At 38.1% G+C, this 27,564-nt stretch overlaps 1 protein-coding gene across 11 annotated transcripts in view; it reads left to right on the top strand.

Moving 5' to 3' along the window:
- PCNX1 (pecanex 1) overlaps positions 1–26,880 on the top strand; it is an 86,791-nt gene extending 59,911 nt beyond the window's left edge. For all 11 annotated transcript variants that reach the window (XM_052693636.1, XM_052693637.1, XM_052693635.1 and 8 more), the window contains 19 exons: positions 149–254; positions 1,334–1,426; positions 3,007–3,157; positions 3,736–3,877; positions 4,766–4,943; positions 5,347–5,455; positions 6,056–6,185; positions 7,510–7,568; positions 8,272–8,487; positions 8,906–9,159; positions 10,038–10,268; positions 11,544–11,644; positions 12,506–12,656; positions 13,306–13,536; positions 13,917–14,191; positions 15,816–16,069; positions 17,185–17,621; positions 18,973–19,113; positions 22,067–26,880. In XM_052693636.1, coding sequence (XP_052549596.1) covers positions 149–254; positions 1,334–1,426; positions 3,007–3,157; positions 3,736–3,877; positions 4,766–4,943; positions 5,347–5,455; positions 6,056–6,185; positions 7,510–7,568; positions 8,272–8,487; positions 8,906–9,159; positions 10,038–10,268; positions 11,544–11,644; positions 12,506–12,656; positions 13,306–13,536; positions 13,917–14,191; positions 15,816–16,069; positions 17,185–17,621; positions 18,973–19,113; positions 22,067–22,207 — 3,400 coding nt within the window. In that variant the 3' untranslated portion in view covers positions 22,208–26,880. The remainder of the gene's footprint in view (positions 1–148; positions 255–1,333; positions 1,427–3,006; positions 3,158–3,735; positions 3,878–4,765; positions 4,944–5,346; positions 5,456–6,055; positions 6,186–7,509; positions 7,569–8,271; positions 8,488–8,905; positions 9,160–10,037; positions 10,269–11,543; positions 11,645–12,505; positions 12,657–13,305; positions 13,537–13,916; positions 14,192–15,815; positions 16,070–17,184; positions 17,622–18,972; positions 19,114–22,066) is intronic.
- Positions 26,881–27,564: the final 684 nt, after the last annotated feature.

Below are 27,564 nucleotides of genomic sequence, written 5' to 3'. Positions count from 1 at the left end.
TATAAATAAACTTTTCCATGTGGAAGTACTAATATACTGGTGCTTTTTTTGTAATAAGCTTGCAGTAAATAAATCTTCTGATTTTGTTACTCTTCTAACAGCAGAGTAGTTCATGCTTTTCAATAGGTTCTTTTTGTCTTTCTTCAAGCTCTTTAGTGCAATCAAAATTTTTTCCTAATTCTGAAGACAAAAACCCTGAGGATCCTCTGTCTGAAGTGAAAGATCCTCTACCTGAAAAGCTTAGAAATTCTGTGGTAAGTAGGCTTTTTTAATCACTTGTTTTTTAATTCAGTCTAATCTGGAGCAGTAAATAAAAGACTTGGCAAATTTAACTTTTGCAAAAGACTATCTCCTTGAGTTGGTCTGGCTCTAAAGGATTAACAGTATCAACAGATTTCTCCTAGTACAGCAGACACAAGTATGATGTGATTCAAATGTGTGGAAACTACAAACAGAGAAATCATAGTCTTAACAGCAGTAGGACAGAAAGACTGTATGGGAGCTGTAACTCAATATCTTTAGTTGCTGGGAGAGTGGGGGAGCTGAGGATGACTTTCAGTGTTTTTAAAATGTAGAATTTCTTCTATTGCAGAAAAAAAAAAAACAACCTGCATCCCAAAAGGTTAAGACCTTGAAGTAATAATTGCTCTGCATAAGTATTTTTCTGATTTTAGAGTAGTTTATTCTGTAATGCTGTTCTGTGTGTGTTTATAGTGGGAGCAAGTCTAAACTTGGAAGACTGTGACTTCTAATGACCCTGAGCCTATATCGCCCTCTTGTGACTAGCTTGATGCTAATCATTTTCTTGGGTTTTTGTTATCCTTTCCCAAAGTGTAGCTTCTATTGCATTTTTTTTTGAGATAACAGAAAATTCAGGTTCATTGGTCTTTCCAAAGCCATCCTTTGCCCTTCTGTAGAGGAGGAGAAAGGAGAGAGAGTTGTTCTGCCAGGTAGTTAGCTTTGTCTGGGCAGCTGTCTTGAGAGTTCTTAATTGCTTTATTCACAGATCATAGCAATTCACAGATCACATCTGGAAAATTTGGTTAGCATTGTCAGCTTTTTTCACTGCTATATATAACCCTTAATGGTCCTGAATGAGAGTGTATTGAGTATATTAATTTGTCCTGTCACACTTTGAGTAGATATCTTTGCAGTTAACTTATTTGGATCAGTGCCCTTGTGACATTTCTGATAACTTCACTGGAAGCTGTTAACACTGGCATCATTGGAGTTTCTTTTAATCAGTTTCACTATTACTGCTGATGCACATTAAGATTCTGAAGAGGACAACCAAACTGATGCTTGCTAAAATTATTTTGTTTTGACTTTCCAGAGTGAACGATTGCAGTCTGACCTGATTGTGTGTATAGTCATTGGTGTACTCTATTTTGCAATTCACGTCAGTACAGTATTTACAGTTTTACAGGTAAGGTGTTCCATCAAGTGTTCTATTAGTTTTCTGTATACAAATATTCTGATGATACATAACACTTAGCAGAGCGGTGGCATTACCAGAATGAAGAGATTTAGGTTATCCTTAAATTTGTAATGTGACAAGGGTGTGACTGATCATTTTTACATTTCAGCTTTTTGTGTCAAATTCTTAAGTGGTTAGGTTTGTTGGCTTTTGTTTGTTGCATTTCTTAGTTTGCATTAGACCTGACACAAACTGCCCTCTCTTAATCTGTCTCTGTTAAGTTGGTGTAAAGAAAAATAGAAAAGGTTTGATTATTAAAGTTTGTGAGGGTGAACACTGACTCAGAAACTGTGTGCGTGCTAATGTGGCAATGGAGTGCAGGGCAAGGAGTAGCCATTTCCAGAAATGCTTGTTTTCAGGACTTCAGAAAATCTGAGATTTAGGGTGCTTTTTGACTTGTCACTCTAGGTAATACTTCTGCTTTGGGTATCTTTAAAGTGTATATATGCATCCTACTTAATGATGGTTACACAGCACCGTATCCTGTACTTGAATTCGTTTAATAAAGGCATTTGTCTAAGAATTGCAGTTACTGACTTATTTCAATATTCCTCAAATGACAATGTCAGTTAGCTTATGAACAGCCTTATTTCAGACAAGTGAAAGTTTCTCGTACATATTTTAAAAGCATTTCACACACACTATATATATATATCTTATATCTATATAAATTATACCTATATATAGGTGTATATATATATACCTATACTATATACTATACATATAAATATAGGTAGCTTTAGATTTTCAGATGTTTTATTTTCAGTGTTCCATTTGGGAAGGTGTGCAAGGCTTTCCTAAGGGGATTCTCTCTTCTATTGTATGTTTGGACAACAGTGCTCCTCCTGAATTTTATATTCTTCCACATTTGAGAAACTTGGCTTTATGGTCTTTACCTTTGTGTAGTGCAATAGAATTAGGTTTTGAGAGTTATAACAAGATAAAGTTATACTGTTATAACAAGATAAAGAAAATTCTGATTTTACTTAGGTATATCCACTAATTTAAAGCATATAGGAGATGTTATTGTGAAATTCAGTCTTCAGACTATTCAATTATGGTGATGTTTCTTGAGTGTCATAAAGGAGTTTGGTCTTAATTGAAGATTTCTTATTCACATTCTCCTTGAGAATATAAGAGGTGGTGATTTATTTTTTCTTATACCTCTTTTATCCAACAGGTGAAAATGGAAAGTGGATTTGTCTTTAGAGGATTGTAGCTTTATTATTTATCTAATGAAATGCAGATGAGTAAAAAGTAATGGACTGTGAAGGAAGATTGGTGTATTATTTTTGCTTTAAAATGCTTCTAAACTTAGTGGAAAATTCTTAGAAATAAAGTTTTTGTTCTTGGGCATTTCCTGTTTATCTTTAAGTTGGCAGTACAGTTACTCACGAAATATATGCCCAGATTATGTGAGCAACATGTGTTGGAGAAAGTGTTGTGTTAGTGTATAGTTTTTTTTAATTTCTTCTATTTTTTTATTATAGAACACAAATCTTAATTTCTTCAATTCTTCTCTTCTTTAGCCTATTTTAAGTTATGTTCTCTATGCATTGGTGGGTACGGTAGGCTTTGTGACCCATTACGTTCTGCCTCAACTCCGAAAGCAACTTCCTTGGCATTGCTTTTCTCACCCGCTGCTGAAAACCAAGGAATACTATCAGTTTGAAGTCCGAAGTAAGTACCACTAGTGATACGTTCTGAATTTGCAGTAGTTGCTAACCAACTTGTGTTAATGATTGCCACACTTCAGCTTCTTCCTTTATTATTGTCACCAGCGGAATATTTCTTGGCACCTGATTTAGTTATGTTTTATTTGGTCGCTTCGTCATACTTCGATTCTGTGGCACTTTGAAGTGATTATGATGCTATGTTATATGTGCTATATTATCATATATTTCAGAGCAGTCCCACTAAGATTTTGAGGACTGTGCTGTAAGTTTCAAGGTTTGTGTTAATGATTACCTTGATGGAAAACATTCAGTTTTTTCTAAAAATTATTTAGGTAGATGTTTTTTCAAGATACTAGTTTTCAAGTGCTTCAGAGAAGTACTTCTCTAAGATTTCATCTTAGGATAAATTTGGTTCTTATTGGTGTTATTCACACATTTAACAACAAAGTAGTTTTCTATTAATATCTAACTGGATACTTTTGTTCTTTGTTTAATCATAAAATGACTTGGATCAAGAATCCAGATTCTGTTACCTGATTTGATCTATCAGTGCAATCTTATCTTTTTAATATCTCCTGATAGATGCTGCGCATGTTATGTGGTTTGAGAAGCTTCACATTTGGCTCCTTTTTATAGAGAAGAATATTATCTATCCATTGATAGTCCTCAATGAGCTTAGTAGCAGTGCTAAGAGTATTGCTAGTCCAAAGAAACTGGATACTGAGTAAGTATAAAAAGCTATCAAGTAATCTGAATGTGTCTGTTCTGGTGGGAATTGAAATAGTTGTGGAATCAATGGGAAGACAGCTAATGCTATTGCCTGAACACTAAGGAAAGGAATAAATACAGTTTTTCTTCATTTGAAAGCTTATGTAGAAATGAGTCACCTTGTTGGCATTAAACAAAATGGAATGTTGCAGTTTTGAAATAGGAACCTACACAAAGAAAAATCATTCAAATCATAGTATATACTATAAAGATTGGTAATTGAAGAGTTACCTAGCATTGTGATAGAAGAATTTTCTTGTTGATATGCAGTCTGTAATATGATTATCCAGCCTGCAAATTCAAGATTCTAACATTATTTGTATAACCTTCTGATCCATCAGTTACTATCTCTGAGGGAAAAGTAATAATAATTAAAAACAAACAAACAAACAAACAGAAAAAACCCATTAAGTTGCATTTCTTCCTGTACAACCTAGGTCTGTATAGCCATGCAGGAAATAATGATAATTGGTGTACAGTAACATCCTCTTGCTGATTAATCTGGAGCACTTCCAGCATTTTTGCATCTTAATATTGATAACCTAAATTTAAGGCTTTATTTCTGTTCAGAAAACAAGGATACCTCTAGTATTACTTAGCAAGACTGTTTTACAAATAATGTTGATCCTTTGGTTAGTAACCTCTAAAGAAAAAGTGAAAGTGTCTTTTAAAATAAGTAAATGCTCACATACCACCAACCATCCAAGGCAAATGAACAAAATCCAAATACAAACCCTGAGTTTGATGGAGATTGACATTGCATGGGAACAACAATTTAGGTGGTCTATAAACATAGCCTTTCAGGCAGCAAATAAATTACTGTTTTCTGTTAATTTCTATTCAGGTTGGGTGCTTTAATGATCACAATAGCTGGCTTGAAGTTACTGCGTTCATCATTCAGTAGCCCAACGTGCCAGTACGTCACTGTTATTTTCACAGTGCTCTTCTTTACTTTTGATTACAAAAGTTTTACTGAGACCATGCTGCTAGATCTCTTCTTCATGTCCATACTCTTCAGCAAGGTAACTTTTAACTCTCTGTGTTCCAAGTCATCCAAAAGGGAAAACTGGCCATACCCTTAACTGATAGCTGATCTTCAGATCATTAGTCCTGTTGGCACTTTAACAGTTCTTACAGCATATTGATTAGACTTCTCCTTCTCAAAGCACTTATGTTTTGTTGAGACAGCACTTGAGTCTTTCTAAAAATCTCTTAAGTTTCTGTTGGTAGAACAATGTAGTGCGTATTAATGTGACTCACTTCATAATTGCATCCTTATTGTAAGTCCAAAGGCTTCTTGTACACCAGCAAGAACTCTAGGACCAGTAAACTCCAAAGTGTATTTACTGTACTCCAAAGTATGTTGATTTTCAGTGAAAATGCTTTTTTTTTTTTTTTTTTTTTTTTCTCTCCACTTTCCTACAGCTTTGGGAACTCTTTTATAAGTTGAGATTTGTATATACCTACATTGCTCCCTGGCAGATAACATGGGGATCTGCCTTCCATGCTTTTGCCCAGCCTTTTGCTGTGCCACGTATCCTTTGTAATTGCTGAATTTTGGGGGGGGAAGGTATTTATTTATACATTCTGAAGGTTATGTTATAATCATTATGTATTATGAGATATATCTCACGAATGAGCAGGTTAGTCCAATGAACATTTATGAAAAACAGCATGCTTTCTACCTTGCTACAATATTATAAGTTGAACAGCAGCAGACAAAGTAGGAACAGAATTCTAACATAAAAAGCATAGGAATTAAACAACTGGGAAAATAACAAGTTTTCCTTTGACGTTCCATTCCCTTTTTCAAGAGTCACTAACCATGTGATTTCAGATTGTGAGTATTGTTTGTGTAGGCAGCATTGAATAGAGTATCAATTTAGTGTCATGTTAGATTTGATGGTAATTATCTGAAAATTGTACAACAAATGCCGTTAATTATTTCTGTTTTCAAAAGCAAAAGTAATCCCTTTGACAACTGGAGAAACTGTAAAGATACTTTGCTGCACAATATTTCTTGGAGATTGTGTTCTTTTTTCTTACTTGGTGCTGCTGTATACTTCACGTATTGTTACCGACGCTTGAGGAAAGTTTTTGCTGCTTTGTTTTCCTTAACCCTGTTATCCTACAGATTCTGCAATGTTATTTGTCCAAGCAGCTGTGTCAGCATTCTTCTCTACTCCACTGAATCCTTTCCTGGGAAGTGCAATATTTATCACTTCTTATGCCAGACCTGTCAAATTCTGGGAAAGAGACTACAAGTAGGTGAAATAAGACTTTTAAAGACTGTGTCCTTTGTTTTACTTAAATGTGGAACTAAGGCTAAATGAGTGTTCACCTTGAAGTGCTGCTATCTTATTTTTCCTGAAGAAAATTAGAGCACTAATCTTCTTTCTGAAATGGCATAGCAATTGTTTTTATTCTAGCAGCATTTACATTGGCTTCTTAGGTAATTGCTACCAAGAGGTATGCAATTTTGGTATTGTTTTTTAAGCATCAAAATTATAGCTTTATAAAGTGCAATTGCATTCAAAGCATGAGTTTATTTTAAAAAGACTGTTGGGAGAGTACATTAACTGTATTTGACTTCTCCTCATTATTGTCCATTTCACGGCTAAAACTGGTTAACCTCAATATAAAATCTTAAAATCCTTGTATGATCAAGATGCCATTAGAAGATTATTCATGTCAGATTACCTCTTTGTGTTTTATTTCTCTGAAGTCCCCCATTTTTGACAGAATATTAGTTATGTTGGTAAATTACTTAAGTGTAGTTGTCACATCTAAAGCTTTGTGATATCTGGCTAAGAAAACAGTTACACTTAGATCTACGGCTAAAGATATATTGTGACTGCATACAGGCTTCATTAATTACAGAGTCATAATGCTATTATAGGCAGAAAATAGAATTGTAGAATCACCAAGGTTGGAAAAGACTTCTGAGATCATCCAGTCCAACTGTCCACCTATCACTAATGGTTCGCACAACTATGTGCCTCAGTGCAACATGTAAATATTTCTTCAAAGCTTCCATGGATGGTGACTCTGCCACTTCCGTGGGCAGCCTGTTCTAGAACCTGACCACACTTTCAGAAAAAATGTTTTTCCTAACATCCAACCTGAACTTTCCCTGGTGCAACTTGAGGCCATTCCTCTAGTCCTATTGGGGAAAGAGCTGACCCCCCGCCTCAACACAGCCTCCTTTCAAGTAGTTGTAGAAAGCTATAAGGTCTCCCCCGAGCCTCCTCTTTCCCAGACTGAACAATCCCAGTTCCCTCAGCAGCTCCTCATAAGACTTGTGCTCAAGACCCCTCAGCAGCTTCATTGCCCTCCTCTGAACAAGGTCTGGGGCTTCAGAGTTTTGAGTTCTTGAGTGAGGGACCCAAAGCTGAACACAATACTCAAGGTGTTGCCTAATCAGGGCTGAGTACAGAGGGATATAAAATACTTAAAGAAGAAAAAAAGAAAAATTTTTAGAAATATTTCACTGGGAATAGTTCTATCAATTTCTGTTAGCAGTGGTTTCTTCCCATAGATTTTCTTACAGTAATAAATTTCATTAAGAACACTTCATTTTAATTTCAGCACGAAGCGTGTGGATCATTCAAATACAAGATTGGCTTCGCAGCTTGATCGAAATCCAGGTAGCTTTTGTGTGTTTTTGTTCTGTACTTACTAACACGCTCACAAGGAACAAAGATACAAATGTTTGTTTCTTATGGGATTTCTGGGATTTCCCAGTTTGTCTTCCGAGTTCTTTTTTTTTTTTTTTTTCCAAACCCTACTGGACCTTTGTCATCTCCTGTTATTTTTTTCCTTCATTATCTCTCTCCTTACTTCATTGTTTACTTTTCTATGCACTTTTCTTGTTTCTTTTTTACCTTTGTGTATCTCTGCTTTACTTTTTCTTCATCTATAATTGCAGTATTAAGTTGTTTTGCTTCTTTATTCTTAAGCAACCAAAAAGCTAAACATTATTTGAGGACGTCTCAATGTTATGATGATGAGACCTATACAGCAGTTGTTGTTGAGATACTTTTGAGCTTTGCTTTTGCACATTATTATATGGAGTAGATTGGTGAGAGATGCATGAGTTAAACTGAAAGAATAATTTGGAAAATGGAGGAGTAAGAGGGAAAAATTTTTGTCAAAAGTATTGAACTTCACTTAGCAGTTATTCAGAGTAGTTGTTTAGAGAGCTGGGGTAGGAACAGAGGGCACGAGGTTGATAGCCTTGAAACAACACTGTTGAGAAGAATGTAAGACTTGGTGTGGATTGATAATTGACATTCCAGCTTGAGTTTTTCTGCAAATGTAGATGATAACCAAAATTCAATCTTCCTGCAGGTTCAGATGATAACAATCTGAATTCAATCTTCTATGAACATTTAACCCGTTCCCTTCAGCACAGCCTATGTGGAGATTTATTGTTGGGTCGATGGGGAAACTACAGTACTGGGGACTGCTTCATTCTTGCCTCTGACTACCTCAATGCACTAGTACACCTTATAGAGATAGGAAATGGTTTGGTCACCTTCCAGCTGAGAGGGCTTGAATTCAGAGGTGAGTGTGTTGCCCTTCCTTAACTGTCTACAGCACAAACAGGTCTTTTGGTCTGAAAACTTCAGTTATTTTCTGTTCCATCCTATAAATTATTCACTTTGAAAATTGAGCTTCGGGGCCACTTTATGCCATCTGACCCCTGAGGAACAATAACCTCTAACAGATCTGATGCTAAGCCTCTCTTCACATTTAATGCAATATGGCTATGATAACTGATTCATAACTACCTAATTAGAATGTGTGTGATCCTACACTGATAAATTAAACTATCCAAATCTCTATTTCACTGTCAAGTAGTTAACTTGGTGTTGCAGATAAATAATTGGACTCTAATATGATTTGTAAATACTTGTAAATGCAAGTCAACATTAAAACAATTGTATGAAGCATTTAATCTTATTGTTTTCTCTTTCCTAAGGAACTTATTGTCAGCAAAGAGAAGTAGAGGCCATCACTGAAGGCGTAGAGGAAGATGAAGGTTTCTGTTGCTGTGAACCTGGTCACCTTCCTCACATGCTTTCATTTAATGCTGCATTTGGGCAGCGTTGGCTGGCTTGGGAAGTGCTTGTGACAAAGTATGTTCTGGAGGGTTACAGTATCACAGACAACAGTGCGGCATCCATGCTGCAAGTCTTTGATCTCCGGAAAATTCTCACCACTTACTACGTGAAGGTATGAGTCAGATATCTATAAACTCTGGGGAAGCTAGGCTGGATTATAGCGGGGGGTGGTTTTGTGCATTGAACTTCCACTAGTTTTCATGGGTGTGATATGAATTATAGCTTTATGAACAGCTTCATCAAAAGAGGCCAGAGTTTGCTGTACTGGCAATTATAATTGATATTTGGTTGTAAGAGCAGAAAAATGACCAAGAGGCTGTTCTTTCTCACTGAAACTGAACTAGAAACTGAAAGGCTATTAACAAAATGCTATAGCCATTGTAAATGAAATGGTAGCTGGTATGACTCTCTTGGAAAGAGCCAAAGTCGTTTCTTTCCTTTATCTTTGTTTTACTCAGAGAAGGATCCTATTAAATCTGCAAATTTTCTGTGTAGGCTTTAGGTCCCTTATATGATCTATTTCCCCATTTGTGATCTGTCGTGAAAAATTTTAAGTTTAAATTTTTCTGAGGTACATTCACACAAAGTTTTTCTCCAAATATGACTATTAAGCTGCCTCACCTTTAAATTTAGTATTTTAATTATTTAGAACTATACTATCCATGTTCACTCAATTAAGAATTCCCATTTATGTGTTCTTCTGCAATTAGCCTGCTCCATCTATTTTTCTTTCCCTTACTCCTTAAGTGTATGCTTTAAAAACTTTTGGGAGTCATTGAAAATATTAACATACACAGATCTATATTGCTGTTGAATTTATTGCATCTGGGAGCTAAGTAAGCTCTATTGTGTATCATTTTTCCTCGTTATCAAGAAAGTCTGTGAATGAGTTGAAAAATTTATTTTATATCTATTTTATATAAATTTATTTATATTAATATTTTTTTATTGTAATAATACTGACTCATGGATTTTTAATTACTGTTTCAGGGAATCATCTATTATGTCACAACTTCCCCCAAGGTGGAGGAGTGGTTAGCTAATGAGACAATGCAGGAAGGACTGCGGTTGTGCACAGACCGCAATTATGTTGATGTAGACCCAACGTTTAACCCCAATATTGATGAAGATTATGACCACCGTCTAGCAGGAATCTCAAGAGAGAGTTTCTGTATGATTTATTTGAACTGGATAGAATATTGCTGCTCTCGAAGAGAAAAGGTAGGTATGAATACGTGAGGATAGGTATTCAGTATTCAGGAATTGTCTCATTTCTTCCTTGTTGCCTCAGATTAGTGTTTTAATACTGATCTTTTAGAAAATAAAAAATTGAAATGTTATTTTGTTTTGATGTTCTACTCTAGGTACGTGAATTTAAATAATTTCTGTAAGTAAGGAAGTGTACAGTGTGACCTGTCTGCTACTGCCTTTTCAGTTACCAGCTTAAAAGAATCAACTGAAATCTGGTCAACCATTTGTCTATGTAGATGATTCTATGATGTTGCATATTTAGATGTCACTGTCCACAAATGAACCCTAATATAATCTTGTGACAGGCTTTTATAAGATTGCCAACTTTTTGTTAGTGATTATTACTACAACTTTGCTTTGGACAACTGGAACTGTTGGCTTGTGAAAGCGATCATCCCGTTTCTAACTCTTTTCCCCTCCAAAGCCACCTTTTAAATAGGAACACTAGTGTGTTTGCAGGAGAGTGCTTTTACTGTTCACAAAAAGTTGTATGTACTCTAGTTAGGTAGTGTTTGGAAATGAGCAAGAATTGATTGACAATAAAGGATGGAATATAATTTGATTTCACTTTCTGCGTGAACTGTTGGAAGCTTCAGAATTTTTTATTTCTGGAGCTAAAAGATTAGGTAGCAGCCCATCTTAAAGGAATTAAGACTTAAAGGGTTTTGTAGTCAGATGACAAACAGCAGCCAAAGAAAATAATTTCCTATCAAGTGACTATTTTGTGAAACGTATTGTGGACGTATTAAAATCCCTTAAATGCTGCTACAATCATGTGGATCATCATGCAGCTCCAAATGGCTTTGAGCTGAGGGTGAATTCCCCTGAATAAGCTGTAGTCTGGGCAAGTTTTCAATTGACTCAGAATTGTGTACTCCTAACCACTAAGCAAGAATCCAGCTTTTTCACTAAGAATACTTTTGTTGTAATGTCATACTCTTGCTAAACAACAGTTTGCATACAGGGTGCACCATAACAATGAGGAAAGTGCATGTATCCCTTCAAATTACAATTCATCTTATTTAAAATATAATGTGTACTTGTCTATCTTTACAAATATGTGGAATACTTGCTTTTTTTTTTTTAATTCATAGTGAAAGTCTGAATAGAGTAGCTGATGAGGTAGGTACATGTACAAGGCCTGTGTACCTTTGTATGCATTTGGGTGTTTTATTCCTTAGAGCAGTTTTTTAATATCGTATGTTTAACTCTTTTTACTTTTTTTTTTTTTTTTCTTGCTGCAAGCCACTGGATTCAAGTAGAGACTCACCCCTGGTTACACTGTGTTATGGGCTTTGTGTTCTGGGGCGGAGAGCATTGGGAACAGCTTCACATCATATGTCTAGGTAATAAAATCTTGTTGTAAACTCTGCTTTCTCAAATTCCCTCTGAGATTCTAAATTATATATTGGATGAGTACTTCTTCAGGAAAAATGGTGATAGTTAGTTAATTTCATCCTTCCTTAACTTGGGCGGATAGGCTGTGTGATCTGTCTTCATGTTAACAGCCAGTGAAACATAACCAAAGAAACATAACCAAAGCACGTGAGGTAGAACTAGAATTTGAGCATTTTGTTTTATAGAACAACTGGAAGGTCAGCTTTCTGATGTGGCTAAGCTCCAACGATAACCAATAGAAAAAAAAAAACCTCAAAGCTGATTGAGTTCTGAAAGTAAAAACTGTTTTACTTCAGTTTGATGGAAATGTTCTTCTAAGTACCAGTGAGCTTCCCCAAGAAGATCTTAGAGATATGCAGTCACAAGAGTGATCAGAGCATTTGATTTTTCACTAGACTCCCATTAGCTTAGTAAAAGTAAATGATGTCACTAAGTATGAGTTATCTATCAAGACTTGATTTCATGCTAAAACATCCACGACTGAGGCTACATCTTATTCTTGATTGATCCACTGAGGTGTTGTAGTCAAGCCTTTTCTTTTAATAATCTTCAGAATAAAATCAGGTGTTCCATAGAGTTCCTGTTTACTCAAGTCCATGTAAATAGTCACTTGCCTATATAGTTTATTCATCTTCACTTTAGTGCATGTAGACACCTTGTGTCAAGACTTTACTTACACAAATGCTCACTTGTATTTTCCCTTCCATCTTCTCTCTTATTTATAGAGAAGAGTGGTATGCCTTCATGTACAGCTTAGTATCTCCTTACCTTATTAATTATACGGACAAACTTTTTTTTTTCCTCAACAGTAATCTGGAATCCTTCTTGTATGGCTTGCATGCCCTTTTTAAGGGCGACTTCCGTATCTCTTCAATTAGGGATGAGTGGATCTTTGCTGACATGGAATTGCTGAGGAAAGTAGTGGTTCCTGGAATACGAATGTCACTTAAACTACATCAGGTGAGGAATTTGATGGAAAGCTGACTTTTATTTCTGCACGTTCTTTCTTTTAAATGTAAAGTGCTGGGAGAGAGACACTCAGCTCTTACTGCTTGCTTTGGAGGACTATTATTTTTCTTCCCTTAAAGAGATGTCTAAAGGAAGATGTGCAGATAGATAATGAGTGTATGTAAGGGTAGCCAGTGTCATTGTCAAACATTACTGCTAAGATTCAAGTTTCCAGGAAAGTTAGAGAGATCAAAATTAGAATACATAGCTTCAGAAAGAGAGGAGGAAAATAAAGGGGAAGAAGTGTGTGGTAGAGGCAGACAACTGAAAATGAGTGAATATCCTGTCATGTCTTTCATCCTTAGATGTTCATGGCCAAGCCAGATGGGACTTTGAGCTACTTGGTCTAGTGGAATGTGTCCTTGCCTATGACAGGAGGATTGGAACTAGGTGGGCTTAAAGGTCCCTTCCAAACCAAACTGTTCTGTGATTCTACAAGTCTAGTGTAAAATTCAACTGAATAAATAATAGGCTCGTCCTTTGAATGATTTCTTTTCCAGTTAAAGGAAGCAAATCTTCCCTGAGGTGCAAGTTGCTTGCTTTTTATACATAGTTACACCTGAAGTATCAGTCATAATTTACCAATTGTTCTTGGAAACAGGATCACTTCACTTCTCCAGATGAATACGATGATCCTTCTGTTCTCTATGAAGCCATAACAACCCATGAGGAAAATCTAGTTATAGCACATGAAGGGGACCCTGCCTGGCGGAGTGCTGTTCTTTCCAATTCTCCCTCCCTCCTTGCTCTGCGTCACGTGATGGATGATGGTACCAACGAATACAAAATCATTATGCTGAATAAGCGCTATCTCAGTTTCAGGGTCATTAAGGTAAGTTTTGTGTATGTTCCACAACGGTATGATTAAGACATACCACTACATACTTTTAACTCAGATAATTATTTTGGTGTCGCTGGCCTGTCACTGCTGGGGGCAGCTTCTTCTGTAGTAGAAGTAGGATTCATTCAGGATATCAGGATATCAGTTCCTGACTTCAAATGTTTTATTTCTCATTCAGTTCTTACGCTCTCTTTATTCTTACTGTTGCAGGCTGTGTCCATCAGGTCAGCCTTTTCATGAATATGAATGGTTGTGGTTCTGTAGCACAATTACACATATGTGTGTAAAAGTCTACATATGGAAAGCAGTTTAGTCATGTTTTGCTTGCTGATACAGCGTTTTTACTTGGCTTCTGTCATTATCTTTTGCAGGTGAATAAGGAGTGTGTGCGTGGCCTGTGGGCAGGACAACAACAGGAGCTTGTCTTCCTGCGTAATCGCAATCCAGAAAGAGGAAGTATCCAAAATGCAAAACAAGCTCTGAGGAACATGATCAACTCCTCCTGTGACCAGCCAATTGGTTACCCAATCTATGTCTCGCCTTTGACTACATCCTATTCTGATAGTCATGAACAGCTTAAGGAGATACTTGGAGGAGCTATCAGCTTAGGAAATATCAGAAACTTCATAGTGTCTACATGGCACAGGTGAGCTGAGAAAATGAGTTCTCACAAGTATATGTTTGTGCTCTTATATGTCATTAACTAGTCTTAGGCTAACATACATGCTAACCAGGGTGTAATTTTCTAGCATTCAGTTACATGCAAATAAATAAGTAAACTTTTATTTCAAGCACATCTTAGAATATGGCAAGTGCCCTGGCACAGAGTTAGCTTTGAAGGCTTGTAAACATTAAAGCACAAACTGAGTGACAGCTTAGAAAAAATTTAGAGAATAAAGTTTGTGTGCAAGAATTACAATTACAGTTCTTATTTCTGGTCTGATAACAAAATACAATCCAACTACTCTATTACTTTTTTTGTTATCATTACTTTCATTACTTTTGCTGTCTTCACTAAGATAAACATGCAGCGTGCAGGTGTAATGTTGGTGTGCTCGTGCACAGCAGCTCAAAACTTTAGTTATTGTTCAGAGTTTTAATGTATAATATATATATGTTTATCAAGGATGTCAGAGCTAGAATATGCAGCTAGTGATGTTAGTGTAATCCACCCTGCACATAACCTTCAGGTAACCTGGTACAAAGTATTGCTGTGCTGTGTTTTGTAGACCATTAGAACTTTTACTTCACTTCTGCCTCCTTATGACTGTGGCTGTAAAAGCAACCATGGCAATTTGCATGGCATTCAGAAACACATTCTTACCAGTTTCAGAAGCTGGTCCCATGTTGGAATAATCCTCTTGCTTTTCTATGGTCATGTGTACACATAGGCATCTACAGCACATCTAAACAGAACATATTCAGCATGTGCTACATTTACTGTAGTCTGTGGCATGTGTCTTCTGTCACCATCTGCTTGTCTGACATGTGGGTAGAGCAACAGGTGAACATATAATACAGGACAGTATTTGGATCCAAGCTGTTCTGGATCCCAGGGGCAGAGGAAAAAAAATAAATAAATTATTGGTGTATTTTCAGTGGGACCAAAAGAAAAAAAAATGGACAGTAGGAATTGAAAGGAAGAAGGAACATGCTGTGTTATGTGTCTGTCTGAGGTTTACCAGTGCAAACAATATGGTGAAAATCTTGTATGATTATATATGCTGGAAAATGTCAGTTGCCATCTGAATGTTCAAAATTTGCAGAAGTATTTGATTCAAATAATTGCAACACATACTTGAAAATAATAATTATGTCACTGAAAGTAACAAGAAACCAAATTAAAAAAAAATTACTCCTAATCTAAATAAGTTTTTGCTGTATGAGAGTGTGTATGACTAGTATGTTAAGAAGCATAAATTTACTAAACTGTCGCAAAATAACAAGATATTCTTCTAGCATTTTGTATTTAGAACTATTGATTCACAGGTCACTTTTTTCCTTCTCTCTTCCAAGGGCTATTTTATCTCAACTCTTAGTTTATCACAGCTGTTATTTGAATGGCTCTCCTGAAGAAAATTACGATCTCCTAGAAAATGACATTCATACTTACAAAGCCTGTTCTGAGAAAATAGCATTGTCTAAAAAATCTAATTTAAAAAATCCACAAAACTGACTTTACAGTCTGTGCTGAGTGTGGTGTTTCTTAGATTCCTTAGGCTCAGATGATGTGACTTAATGTTAATTGCATTGTTGCATTGTGTTTTCAGACTAAGGAAAGGTTGTGGAGCTGGCTGTAACAGTGGTGGAAATATTGAAGATTCGGATGCTGGAGGTGGGGCTTCTTGCACAAGTAACAATGCCACTATCAATGAGTCGCAGAGCAGCGTGTCGCAAGGAGGAGTGAATGCACCTACAGGGCAGGGACCTGGAGCAGTACAGCACCCTCCTGTGGCACCTCATCCCGGGGCTCATCCCACTGCTCTTCCTGCAGCTCATCCACCAACTCATCCATCCACTCTGGGTAATGTTAAAATACAGCTATAACAATTTTTCGCAAGTACAATCCTGTAGCCAGATCCAGTCTCTCCACTCTTTGGATCTGGCCTAGGCTAATAGGAAGGACAGAACAGATAGATGTACAAACCTTGATTATTTTATTAACACCTGCTTGGCTTCCTCTCACGCGGCAGTGCTGTTCTGTCCAATGGAAAGTTTCTAAACAGAGACTTATCCTGTTAAAGTTTACTTATTTTTGCAAAACAGGTTATATGACTTTGCAGCAAATCTCTACAGATTGATTCATCTTATGTCTTCTGCCTTGTTGATTGTTAACGTTAAGCTTGCTGGTTTTTAATGTATTTATATTTTTCTTATGTGTATACTGGAGTGGATCATCTATCTCAATTGTATTTTAGCTAACTCCCAACAGAATGCTGATCTGAATCTAGTGAGGCAATAAGCAGCAAAATAACAAAAAAAAAAAAAAAAAAAAAAAAAAAAAAAAAAGCTTTATAAATACTTCCTTTGATCAAAGAATATAAATGTGCAAGTAGCTGTTCACACTGTGTTTTTTTAAAGAAAACTTAAAGGTAGCATGAGTACCTCTGCAGCTCTGAAGAGGTTTATACAAGTTCTTCATTTAGGAATGACAATATTCATAAACTGCTATTTTTTTACATTAAAATTTTCTTAATGCTTAAAAAATATGCTCTTTTTTCTGATCCAGTCTGAGTCTTTGAACATCCATTGAAGCATATTATGGAAGAATATTTGCGTTTTTGAAACACTGACATCTCTATCTCCTGTACTGTCTTCAGTATTGGGAACTTAAGCATTAATATTAAGAAACAAACTGCTAATGTGGTGAGAGCAAGGCTGAAGCATTTTTCAAGTGATTTATCTCACAGGGATTGGGAATAGAACAGAAAATGAGATTCCATGATAAAATGAGTGAGACACACTCAAATGCTCTGCTGCGTTAAGTGCAAGATACCTAATCCTACAATTCCATTGTTTTAGATGCTGTTGATTAGACCCATTAATTTTGCATTTAATTGCTAAAACGACTGTATATCATAAACCTAACGTGTGTGGGAGGCTCTATCAAACTCCTGATTCTGTATCTTTTATTTTTAGGCACCAGTCACAGCTCTCACTCTGTGCAGTCGAGCCTTGTCAGACATTCCCCTGCCCGTGCCTCAGTAGCTAGCCATTCATCCTATTGCTACGGCAGCCGGCATTCATCTCTTCGCACATCCACAACAGGCTTTGTGCCTTGTCGGCGCTCTTCCACCAGTCAGATATCCCTTCGTAACCTCCCATCATCCATCCAGTCCCGCCTGTCGATGGTGAACCAAATGGAACCTACTGGCCAGTCTGGAGTCAGCATGCAGCATGGTCTGCCCTCTTCCAGCAGCTCCAGCCAAAGCATCCCAGCCTGCAAACAGCATGCCCTTGTGGGTTTTCTAGGGACAGAAGGAGGGAGTAATGCAGCTGAAACTCAGTCAGCTGGTAATGCAAGCCCTGCAAATCAAATGCAAGCCAAAAAGGATGACGTTATTTACAGAATTCAGGTGAATAGTCCAGAAGAAAAAGTTAACTTAAACTTCCTTAGTCGTGTGCTTTTGTTAGTGTTATCTTGTGCGTTGCTGAAATCATGACTTTTAAGTATACACACAGCACTTGATATGCCTCTGTATACAATAGTTGTGCAGTTACAAGTGGAGGACTAATATGAGGAAATGCTTTTCTGGACAAGCACTCTTGCTGTACGTTTAGACATCTCTGTTTATATTACTTCCTTTATTTTCCTGTAGTACAGGCTTGAGAATGTCAGCTGAACTCAGTTTTTCTCCATGCTTAGTCTGGTTTTATTCATGACGATGCATAAAGCTAACGAGCTTCACCTGCAGGACTGAAAGCAACTGGTGTTCTTTTCTACCAAGTAGATTGTCCTCTAAAATAGATGTTAAAAATTCTGTTGCTTTCATTTTATATGTGTATGTGTTCTTTGGTTATTGCTGTAAGGGTGGCTTACTGAATAGCAAACAGTATTCCGTTGACTAAGTTAATTATTGGCAGCCTTAGGAGTTCTGTGAAAAATCCAGAAATATTATTGCTCTTGTAGCTTTTAGTAGCTGCACATACATGTTCTTGGCAGTATTTTACTGGGAAAGACCAAAAAGTATTTAATAGGTCAGATCATAACAAACTTGACTTCACTGCTGACATCACCTCCTTTTAAAAATAAGTTGCATCTTTAGTAATAGTTAACTTAGTTAGTTAACGTAGACAAAGTTAACTAATTTTACAGGTTTCTGCTTAGTAGCTTTTGTTTACAGACAAGGGCACTTCTATGAAACTTTCCTTCCTTTTTGTGAGGAAGGCACAGACGAGGTTGCTGTATGCCATGGGATACTGGATGTTATGCAGTTCTCTCTGTCCTTAAGTTGGAAGAAGTTTTCAGGAGTCTCAACAAACCATGCTAGTAGGAGGATAGCTTTTCAGCCACTAGGGAATTCTCTAAGCCCATGTTTCTTAAGGTTTTATTCTCTAGAAGTGATGAGCCAGTCCTAAAAGTCTGTTGTCACTCAACTCTTCCCTGCTACTCGACCATGTGCTGCTATTTTGTACTTTGAGCTGGCTCGGACTCTTCTGTGGACCAGAGTAACTGAATGAAGTGCTGGGGAAGGGAGGCAGGCAGCAATGAACCAGTAGATTGTCAGCTGTGTCTGAAACTACCGCCCGATTTCCATCATTTCTGCTGCTCAAGTATTTTTGGAGCTTGGGCTTGCAGCATTGAAATCAGATATCGATTTCTGTGTGGTCAAGTCAGTACTGTGGAAGTATGAAAAGGCTACAATTAATCCCTGTCTTTTTAAATTTTGGCTGAACTAACAGTCAAAACTCAATTCCTACTTATAGTTAATGGATCCCAGTCAAGTACTGGAAGGGATCAACGTGTCAAAAAGGAAAGAGCTGCAGTGGCCAGATGAGGTGATACGGCTAAAAGCTGGAAGAAACAGCTGGAAAGACTGGAGTCCTCAGGAAGGCATGGAAGGCCATGTAAGTTTTTTTTGTTTAGAAGTTGACAAGCTAATTAATTTAAAAGAAAAAAAGTGTCTTGACGAGGCAGCCTGTCTGGGTGTCGAGGCTAATGACATGCTACTAGTAAGTCGGATCAGCAGCTGTCTTCTAAGTCAGTGTTGCTGGAAGAGCAGTTCTAGAATCCTAATTTGGAGCAGAAGTATATTTCTGCTAGTGTACTGAAAAGATACAAGACAATTCAAATATTGTCAGCCACTTCTCCTTCCTTGCCTTCTTCCAGCTCTTGTCATGAACTGTTACCTCAGGCATTCTGCTTACTCATCCAGCCTTCGTTTTCCTTTCCTTAAACTGTCAATCCCTTAGAAAATACTGAAGATCAGTTTGCAAACCAGTCTTTAATTGAATGGTTGAGAGTATTTGGCTTTTAAATTACTCTGAAAATTGAGCCAAATTATCTTTGTGTCTTTGTTTTGTAATAAGTACTTAATTGATGTTTCCTTTATGAAGGAAATAGGCTACAACTAAAACTTGCAAAAGCATATGACTTGAAACTCAGTCTCACTTTTCCCTAGGGATGTTATATCTGCATATGAAAATAAAAATTCACTGATTAGTTGGAAAACATCTCCCATTGTAGATTCTTCTAGTTTTTTACCCAAGGCATACTGTTTATAGATCTTCTCGTCTAAAAATTATGCAGTGAGTATTCTTCCAGTGGTAAATAGTACAAGGTAAGAGCTGCTGACTTTGTACCTGCATTGGTTTACTGATGCCACTGTATTTTTCACTTTAAATGTGTCTGTTCTGACACTTAATAAGAATCATCTTTTGATAGTCTGCTTATTTCAGCTGGAGATGTCATTCAAATTGTGGATACAGGACCATTACATTAAGGTAGATTTGGAGTATATTGTTAAGTGTATGTGAAGGAAGGGCCCTGAAAACAAGTTCCTTCCACAAATAACTATCACAGTTGACCACTCTAAGGGCTAATTTGTAGAACTAACTTGTATGTAATGTGTAGGAGAATGCAGTTGTAAATATTCATAATTTAGCTGGGATTAGACAGTGTGCTTTTTGAGATTTCCTTACGAGCTACTGCAGATAAATAATGTCATAAAGATGATGAACCTAAAAGGACAAACTGAAGTGTGTTCTGGCGTCATGAGTCCTTTTGTTCAATACTGGACAGTTTTTTACTTCTGTGGTTCTGCAGTTTGTCTTGCAAGTTGCACCATGCTGATGTACAGTGGCTGTTAACAGAAAGATTGAGAGTGAGTGAATGTTTCTTGTCTATTATTGGTGCAGTATATTTTAGAAGAACATTTTTTAACCTTGAATGATCTGGTGCTTTCTCCCTTTCTTCTTATGTCTGATTGTGAGGAATGGATTTAACTTGAATGACATAGTTTCTGCCACTCGTTATAAGCATACATCATCAGTAAATCCATTACTTCTTAGGACAGTCTTCCCTTTTTAATCCTGCACCTTCTCCAAACACACAGAACTGATTCCTACCTGTTAGGGTGCTGCTCATCAAGCACTCTACCTGCCAAAGCATTGTTCTATCAGCATCCCTGTGTGAAATTCAGTATCAGAAAAATACGTACTCTGATACCTGTGTAACAATTATGGCCACGTTCTCAGAGGCATATAGACTTCACTACTGCATAAAAAGGGAAAAGAAGCAGTAGTCAAAAGCAAAAGAAAGCAAAAGAGGAAGCAGGACAGATTGGTTTAAGACAAGAACAAAGAGAAAATGGATAAGAAGCAACAGCCATAATGTCCCTCGTGTTTTTGTTGTTATGGGTTGTTTTTGTTTTTTGTCTTTTGTTTTTTGTTTTGCACAGGGATATAGGATTCAGGAATTTAATTATGACAGGTTTTGAGTCATAATAAAAATAGGTATTCAGTATCTGGTTTCTTGAGCTGTAAAAGTATCTAAATGTGTTGTGAGGAGTAGGGTAGGTTGTGTTGATCCTCACAGCTCTAAGACCCTTAGTTAACACTCATCTAAGGGTGATTGTAAAGGAGAAGCATCTAGTGTGTGAGTACTGTCAATTCTCAGTTATTAAAAATTTCTCAGTTATGTTGAAAAAGCACTTTTCCAAACTTTGCTTTTTATTTTGCTAAGCTTTGCTAGTATATCCACTACACAAAAACATTGTAGGGATTCTTCAAGGAAATGAAATTTAGCTTGGAAATTTACCTTTTTTTCCAGGAGTTTAAGGTTAAGGTGTATTCTGAATTATGTTTGTATGTGCTAGAGAGCTTTTGCTTTTGTTTTTTGTTTTTTTTTTTCCCCAACACTGACATGCACAAAACAACCCAAAAAATTGATATGCAGGCCTTTGGAGTAATAGGCCGCCTTTTACTACATCAGAGACACTGGTTTCATGTTGGACAGCAAGGTTGTAGTATTTGGACTTGACTGGGAAGTGCTTTGCATCTAAGGGTGCTATATTCCTACTCTTGCTCAGTACAACAGCATTTCTCTTTGTAAAATAATTTAACTTATATCATCTCTAAGATGGTTTTACAGGTTTTATGCCTAACTCCCGATAAACTTCATTCTGTGCTGTTGTGTGCTGCAAAATGCTGGGATACTTTAGAAGTATTGCGGCTTCAAAATTATGATTTCAGAATGTTCTTAATCTGTATGTGTACAATTTTTTCCAATTGTTATTTACTTTGCATGGTCTATTCAGCTCTGATTTGGCTCAAGTTGTGTTAAAATCCAAATCCAGTGCTGAGTGCCCTCTGGTAAGCTGCAGATCTCAGCAAGACTGAGACAAATAGCTAATCAGAAGGCATGTGAACAGTGAAAAATGAGCAGCTAAGTCAGTGTAGCCCTTGTGTTATTACTCCCTTTGCCTTGCAAGGGTCCTGAATTATCAGCTACAACTTTGAAATGACAGCTGTTCCTATGAAACTCATGTTTTCTTGATTTTTTTATTTTATTTTTTTCCAGGTGATTCACCGCTGGGTGCCTTGCAGCAGAGATCCAAGTAGTCGGTCCCACATAGATAAGACCATCCTGCTGGTTCAAATTGAAGATAAATACGTTGCTGTTGTTGAAACTGGAGTCCTTGAACTTGGGGCTGAAGTGTAAATCTCTGAGACTTAAACTTCCCCTTCTCCAACGATTCAGGAAAGAGAAGGGTCCAGAAGCAGCAGCTCCAGGACATAAAACTTTGGTCCAGTTGTAGGAGAGGACTTGAAACACAGATTTGTCTAAGTCCTTTTCCCCAAATAAACAAATGTAAGAAATTTTTAAGTTGTTAGCTGCTGAAGAAACATTTGCATGAAGGATAGATTTGTTGAGACATATCTTTTTGTTTATAAATTTTGTTTATGCATTGTGTAATGCTTTAAATCAACAAACGTTTCAGTTCTAAGATCAGAGCACCTCATATTTTTCTAATTGTTTTTGCCAAAAATTGCCATGTCTTGTCACCGAGTGTGTGGAATTCATCCACCTTATTTTAAAGACATTGACTACAAACATTCAGTTTGGTGAAACACAGTGTGAAGGTTTCAGGAGTGGCAAGAAGAGACTGAACAGATGTATAGATTCTTATTCCTTATGAGCTAAAACATTAATGAGAACTGCACTAATTTTTTACAGCAATGCACTAAAAACAACCCTGAGATTGCTGAGAACATTTATTTATATATATAAATATAAGTATATAAAATACCATTATTTAAATTGCCTTTGGGATTAATCCCCTCCCTCTCCATATACATGTTGATGGTAAGGGCTGTGCCATGGGTTTGGTTCTATGTTCTGTATTTCGTACAAGTGCATTTGCTGCATCCTCTTCACAATAAATGGTAAAATAAGAAATACCTAGACATGTACCTGAGTATCCCTGTACTACATCAGAATCTATTGTGGCAGTGGTACCTCAAATCCATACAACACATCCAGCTTTAAAAGTGGACCTGAGTACACTATCTTTCCTCTGTCCTCCCTTAGCTAGCTTAAGCTACCTTGCTTCTTTATGCCCAGAACTGACTATGTTGTTTCATTGGCTCTTCTCTGGCAGATAGTTGAGTTCTGTAGGGGAGATACTTGAAGGGGTTTTTTTTTTAACTCTATCCAATTAAAAAAAATAAATAAATTTAAGAAAAAAAAAAACCAACACTTTTAAAAGGCTTTTATAGAAGGCACAGCCCTAAACTTGTATCACTTCTTCTGCCACCTTGCCTTTTCTTTCCCTTCAGTCTTCATTCTTTTCTATGACTTGAATTTTATTTTCTGTGATTATACATTCTATGTAAGTGTAATTTGAGTATTTATAACTGTGAAGTTGAATTATTCATGTGTTACATATCCTAGGTTTTATTGTATTTTTTTAAATGTGTGTATTCAGGGAAACAAGTAACTCAGAACTACCGTGGGAGTGTGAGAGGGAAACTGGTTTGGTTTTGACTTGCGGTTCCTATGACTCCTCTTAATCCATAAGAAAAAAAATGTACCTGTTGCAATTGTTTCCTGTTTCTGTAATTATGTAGGATTCTGTGCAGTATCTGCACACAGTCCTAGCTTTTGGGAGCAGCCATCTTCTTCCCAGTCACCTCCGCTTCTTTCTAGATAATGTAATCAGAAGAGGCTTCCGATGTACCACAGAGGTGGGTGCAGTTATTTCTCAGAGAAACCCTGTGCATTATGTACCTAGTGTAAGAGTGGAGTTATGGGATGAGGGAGGAAAAAACAAAAAAGCAAGAAATGTCTACTTAAAAATTCTTGGTGTTCTGACTCAAGTCGCTGTATGCTTGCTAGCTACAAAAGGGCAATTCTGTGTGCCTGGTAGCTAGACAATTGTTAAAACTCCCCAGTGAATTGCACTGGGGCCTTGCTTACATCACACACTATGCAAATTGTGCTCCGAGTGCTGTGCATTCTGCAGATGCATATTGCTAGTGGCTGAATGCACGTGCAGTTGATGTTGGTAGAAATGCACAGTTCTGGATCTGCCACCGTTGACACAGTCTTGCTGTTCCACGTAGCTCATCGTATGTGCACGCTGTAGTATAGTTAAATTCAACTGCTGTGTCTCAGGAGGTGTAGTACAGCACATGAACCTTGGTCAGTAGTCTGGTAATTTTGCTGTCAGGAATGAAGAAAATTTGTATATTTTAGATGGAAGATGTTTTGGTTAGGGTTTTATTCTGTCTTTCCCCGTAGGTGGATTGCAGGGTTTCCTGTATGACTAGGAATATTGCTTCATCGAGATTCTTTAGGAAGAAATCAGGTCTTTGTTCTAGAAAGTTGTTTGGTGTTTTTTTTTTCCCTGTACTAGAGCCTTAAGGTAAACAAATGACTAAAAAGAGAAATACATCCAGGTGGGTTTTTTTTTGTTACGGTGTTTTTCTGTTAAATTAATTGAGGCAACTTTCAGGAAGCTAACCTTGACTCTGCACAATCTATACCATTGTCTTCAATGCAAGGTAACAGCAGCGTCCACTGCTGCTGATAAATGTGAAAGGAATTAATGATTTGTTAACATAAAAATTCTAGTGAATATGTTACTGGAATTAAACTAGCAAATAGCAGATGGGGGAGAAAGGCTTTTTCCTAAGGGGTAAGGAGAGTTGATGGATCTTTCTATTTTTTTTTTTTTTTTTTTTAAATTTTAAGACTTTCAGTGTCTTGCCTGCAGGAGATGGATCTTAATGTGGCTGGATTGCAGGTTGATAGCTTCTTTCAGAGGTACTCAGCGAATGCCTGCTGTGCAGCCATTGACAGAGCGCTCCCACATGGTTGAGGTCTGCTCAACAGAAGTCACTTCTTGTGATTTTTACTCTTCCATAAGGCTTTGGAAAACTAGTATCTTTCTATCTTATTCCAACGGCTAAAGATTGACACATGGCTGCATCTTGGCTCCACTGTGAGTGTGACAAAGCATTTGTTCTAACTGCCTGCAGGACAGATCTGTCCACGGGATGGAAACTTTTTGTTCTTGTTGTTCTGTTCTCTGTGATTTCCATCCCGGTGTAGCATTTTTCCCTTGTTACAGATGTAGAAAGGACGATGACTTTCCAGGTAGTCCTGTCAGTCTAGATTGAGTTCAGCATAGAACAGGATTGTTTCTTCAAAGCTTTCATGAGAACCCATAGATGAGTGCATGAACTCTGGCCACTTTTCACTGTGTGATGTTCTGTTGCCGTAAGAAGATTCCAGTTAAGATTCCTGTTTTTAGATGTGCATTTATCCAAAAGCTATTTTTTGTTTCTCTCTTTTCTTTGAAGGTGATATCTGTGTATACATACATGAATACATACATATTTACTGCTTCCCATGACAAATATTTGATGTCTGAGAAGTGCTTAAAAGCTCTCCCGATTGAATTGTGTCCATCAGTAAACAGGCTGATGTTTAATTTTAAGTCTTTATGCATTTTTCCAGCCTGTGAAGTCTTGAAAATGGTCTGAATTAAAAAGAAGCAAAAAAGGGTATGTGACACCAGTGATGTGCCACTTATTCTGTACAATAATTGTGATGAATTCTCAGGGGCTCTCTCTTGTGATACAGCATTTCTGAAATTGTTTCAGAGTTGGCAGGAGAACAAGGGCCGATTTGTTTTTTGTTTTAGGTTGGTTCCAGATGTGTTCCTGAGTGTTGACCTGTTTTCCCACCTGCAATGTAGTTCATTCCCCCCCCCCCCCCCGGATTCCTTACATCACCCTCATAACCCTGACAGCAGTAGAACAGCTCTTCTGATCGGCCCAGGTGACTGGTGAGCAGCGAGATGGAAACTCACAGCACAGCTCCGTGCCCTCGGCTGTCTGACAAACGGCCATGGAGCTTTGTGTTTAGCACAGGGTGAGGGGGAGAAGGGGGCATCCTACAATCAGATCCAACTTCAGAGTTTTTCTCTGGTGATACACATGGCACCACGCAACCTAGGAGTGTAGATAGAAGAACACTGCTTGGACGATCTTTCTCAGTTACAGGACTCTCCATTCACAAAATGGAGGAGGATAGATTGCATTTCTTACAGTTAATATTATTCAGATATTATTCTACCTATATTGGATTTGGGGTTATACCACCACAGGTTTTATGCACTTATTTTTATTAAGGAATTTTATACCTATTATATAGGCATCTATTCTTTTGTTGTCTGGCTTTGTCTTTGATAACCTAAAGCAGTACATTTACTGAGGCTGGACGCTTTCAGAAACTAAACTGGTCATTACTGGTGCCTTAGTAAAAATGTGGGTCCATAACACCTTGGTGGAAAGTGAAGCATGTGGCTTGTTCACCCCAGCATGATATACATATTTCCCAGAAGGTGATTAAGATGGCTGCTCCAAAAGAGTGCAGGAGTGCACGTACATCACTCACAGTTCACAAGCACCTGAATAGGAGCAGTTTTTGACTTCTGCTGTGTACAGTTTGAATAGAGAACCCCAGCCCACGACCCTGGACGCTGGCATTGAGTAGCTGGGAATCTTTATCTAAGAAGTACCCCTGCAAAAGCTTGGCCTCGAGCTGCTGAATGGAGAGAGAGAAGAGGCGCGTGGGAGGAGGAGGGCTTGTAATGGACGATGACAATACATATTGCCTCTACCAGCAACCAGCTACCTTGCCAGGCATAGGAATATACGTACCTGCGTGTCTGTGAGTGTGTGTCTGCGTGTGTCACTGGAAACGGCCTGTAAATATTGTAGCTGTTGAAAATGGAAAAGGCAGAGAGTTTTTTTTGCAACCTGGTGCAGCAAAAGGACAGTATTGACAGTGGAGAAACACTGAGAAATAAAAAACTTTTTTCACGTGTTGTCATTTATTGCACTGTTACGTTCGCCCCAGGTGTGACTCGCAGGTTCCCTGGCGGCCCCTGAGCTGTGGGCGTCTCTTCCCCCGTACTCTTCCGGCGCTGTAGGCGTTGAGAGGAGCATGGTTTTCGGGTATTCCTTTTCTGCGGCACCGCTCCCGTTCTTAATGCCTTCCCGTGAGCACAGTGCCACCTGCGCCCTCGTTGCCGTTGAACAAAGATGATACAAACTTTTTAGGTACGGCTTCTGCGTTCCCTATGCTTTCCCGTCTCTTTTTTTCGTATCCTGCCACGCTCTTATCCCGTCTTTACGCTCGGCGCTTTTCTAGTCGTGCTTCCCCGGAACCTCTTTAAGCCCGGTGTTCTTCAGCGGGCGCTTCCCCACGTCCTCCACCGGCGGGCGGGGCGCCGTGCGGCACAGCTGCCGCCAGGGGGCGGCCTCGTCGCGCCGGGACCGTGCGGGCGCTGCCTCGGGCCGCGCCGCCGTCCCGTTCGCTCAGCCGTTCCGCGGGGCCGCTCGGTGACCGCCGCCTTTGTTCAGCGGTGCAGCTTCGGCCTTCGCCTCACCGCGCACGGCTGCTCTTCGCCCGCCACCGCCGGGACCGTAGCAGCGCTCCGTGCCCCGCCACGTGTGCAAAGTGCCGGGGCCTCCTCCGGAGGGGGAGCGGCTCCGTGACGGGAG

The sequence above is a fragment of the Tympanuchus pallidicinctus genome, unplaced genomic scaffold (assembly GCF_026119805.1).
Source record: "Tympanuchus pallidicinctus isolate F22 unplaced genomic scaffold, pur_lepc_1.0 scaffold3, whole genome shotgun sequence".
Lineage (NCBI taxonomy): Eukaryota > Metazoa > Chordata > Aves > Galliformes > Phasianidae > Tympanuchus > Tympanuchus pallidicinctus.
The sequence above is the reverse complement of the archived record's forward strand: the minus strand, read 5'-3'. Positions and strand labels throughout refer to the sequence as shown.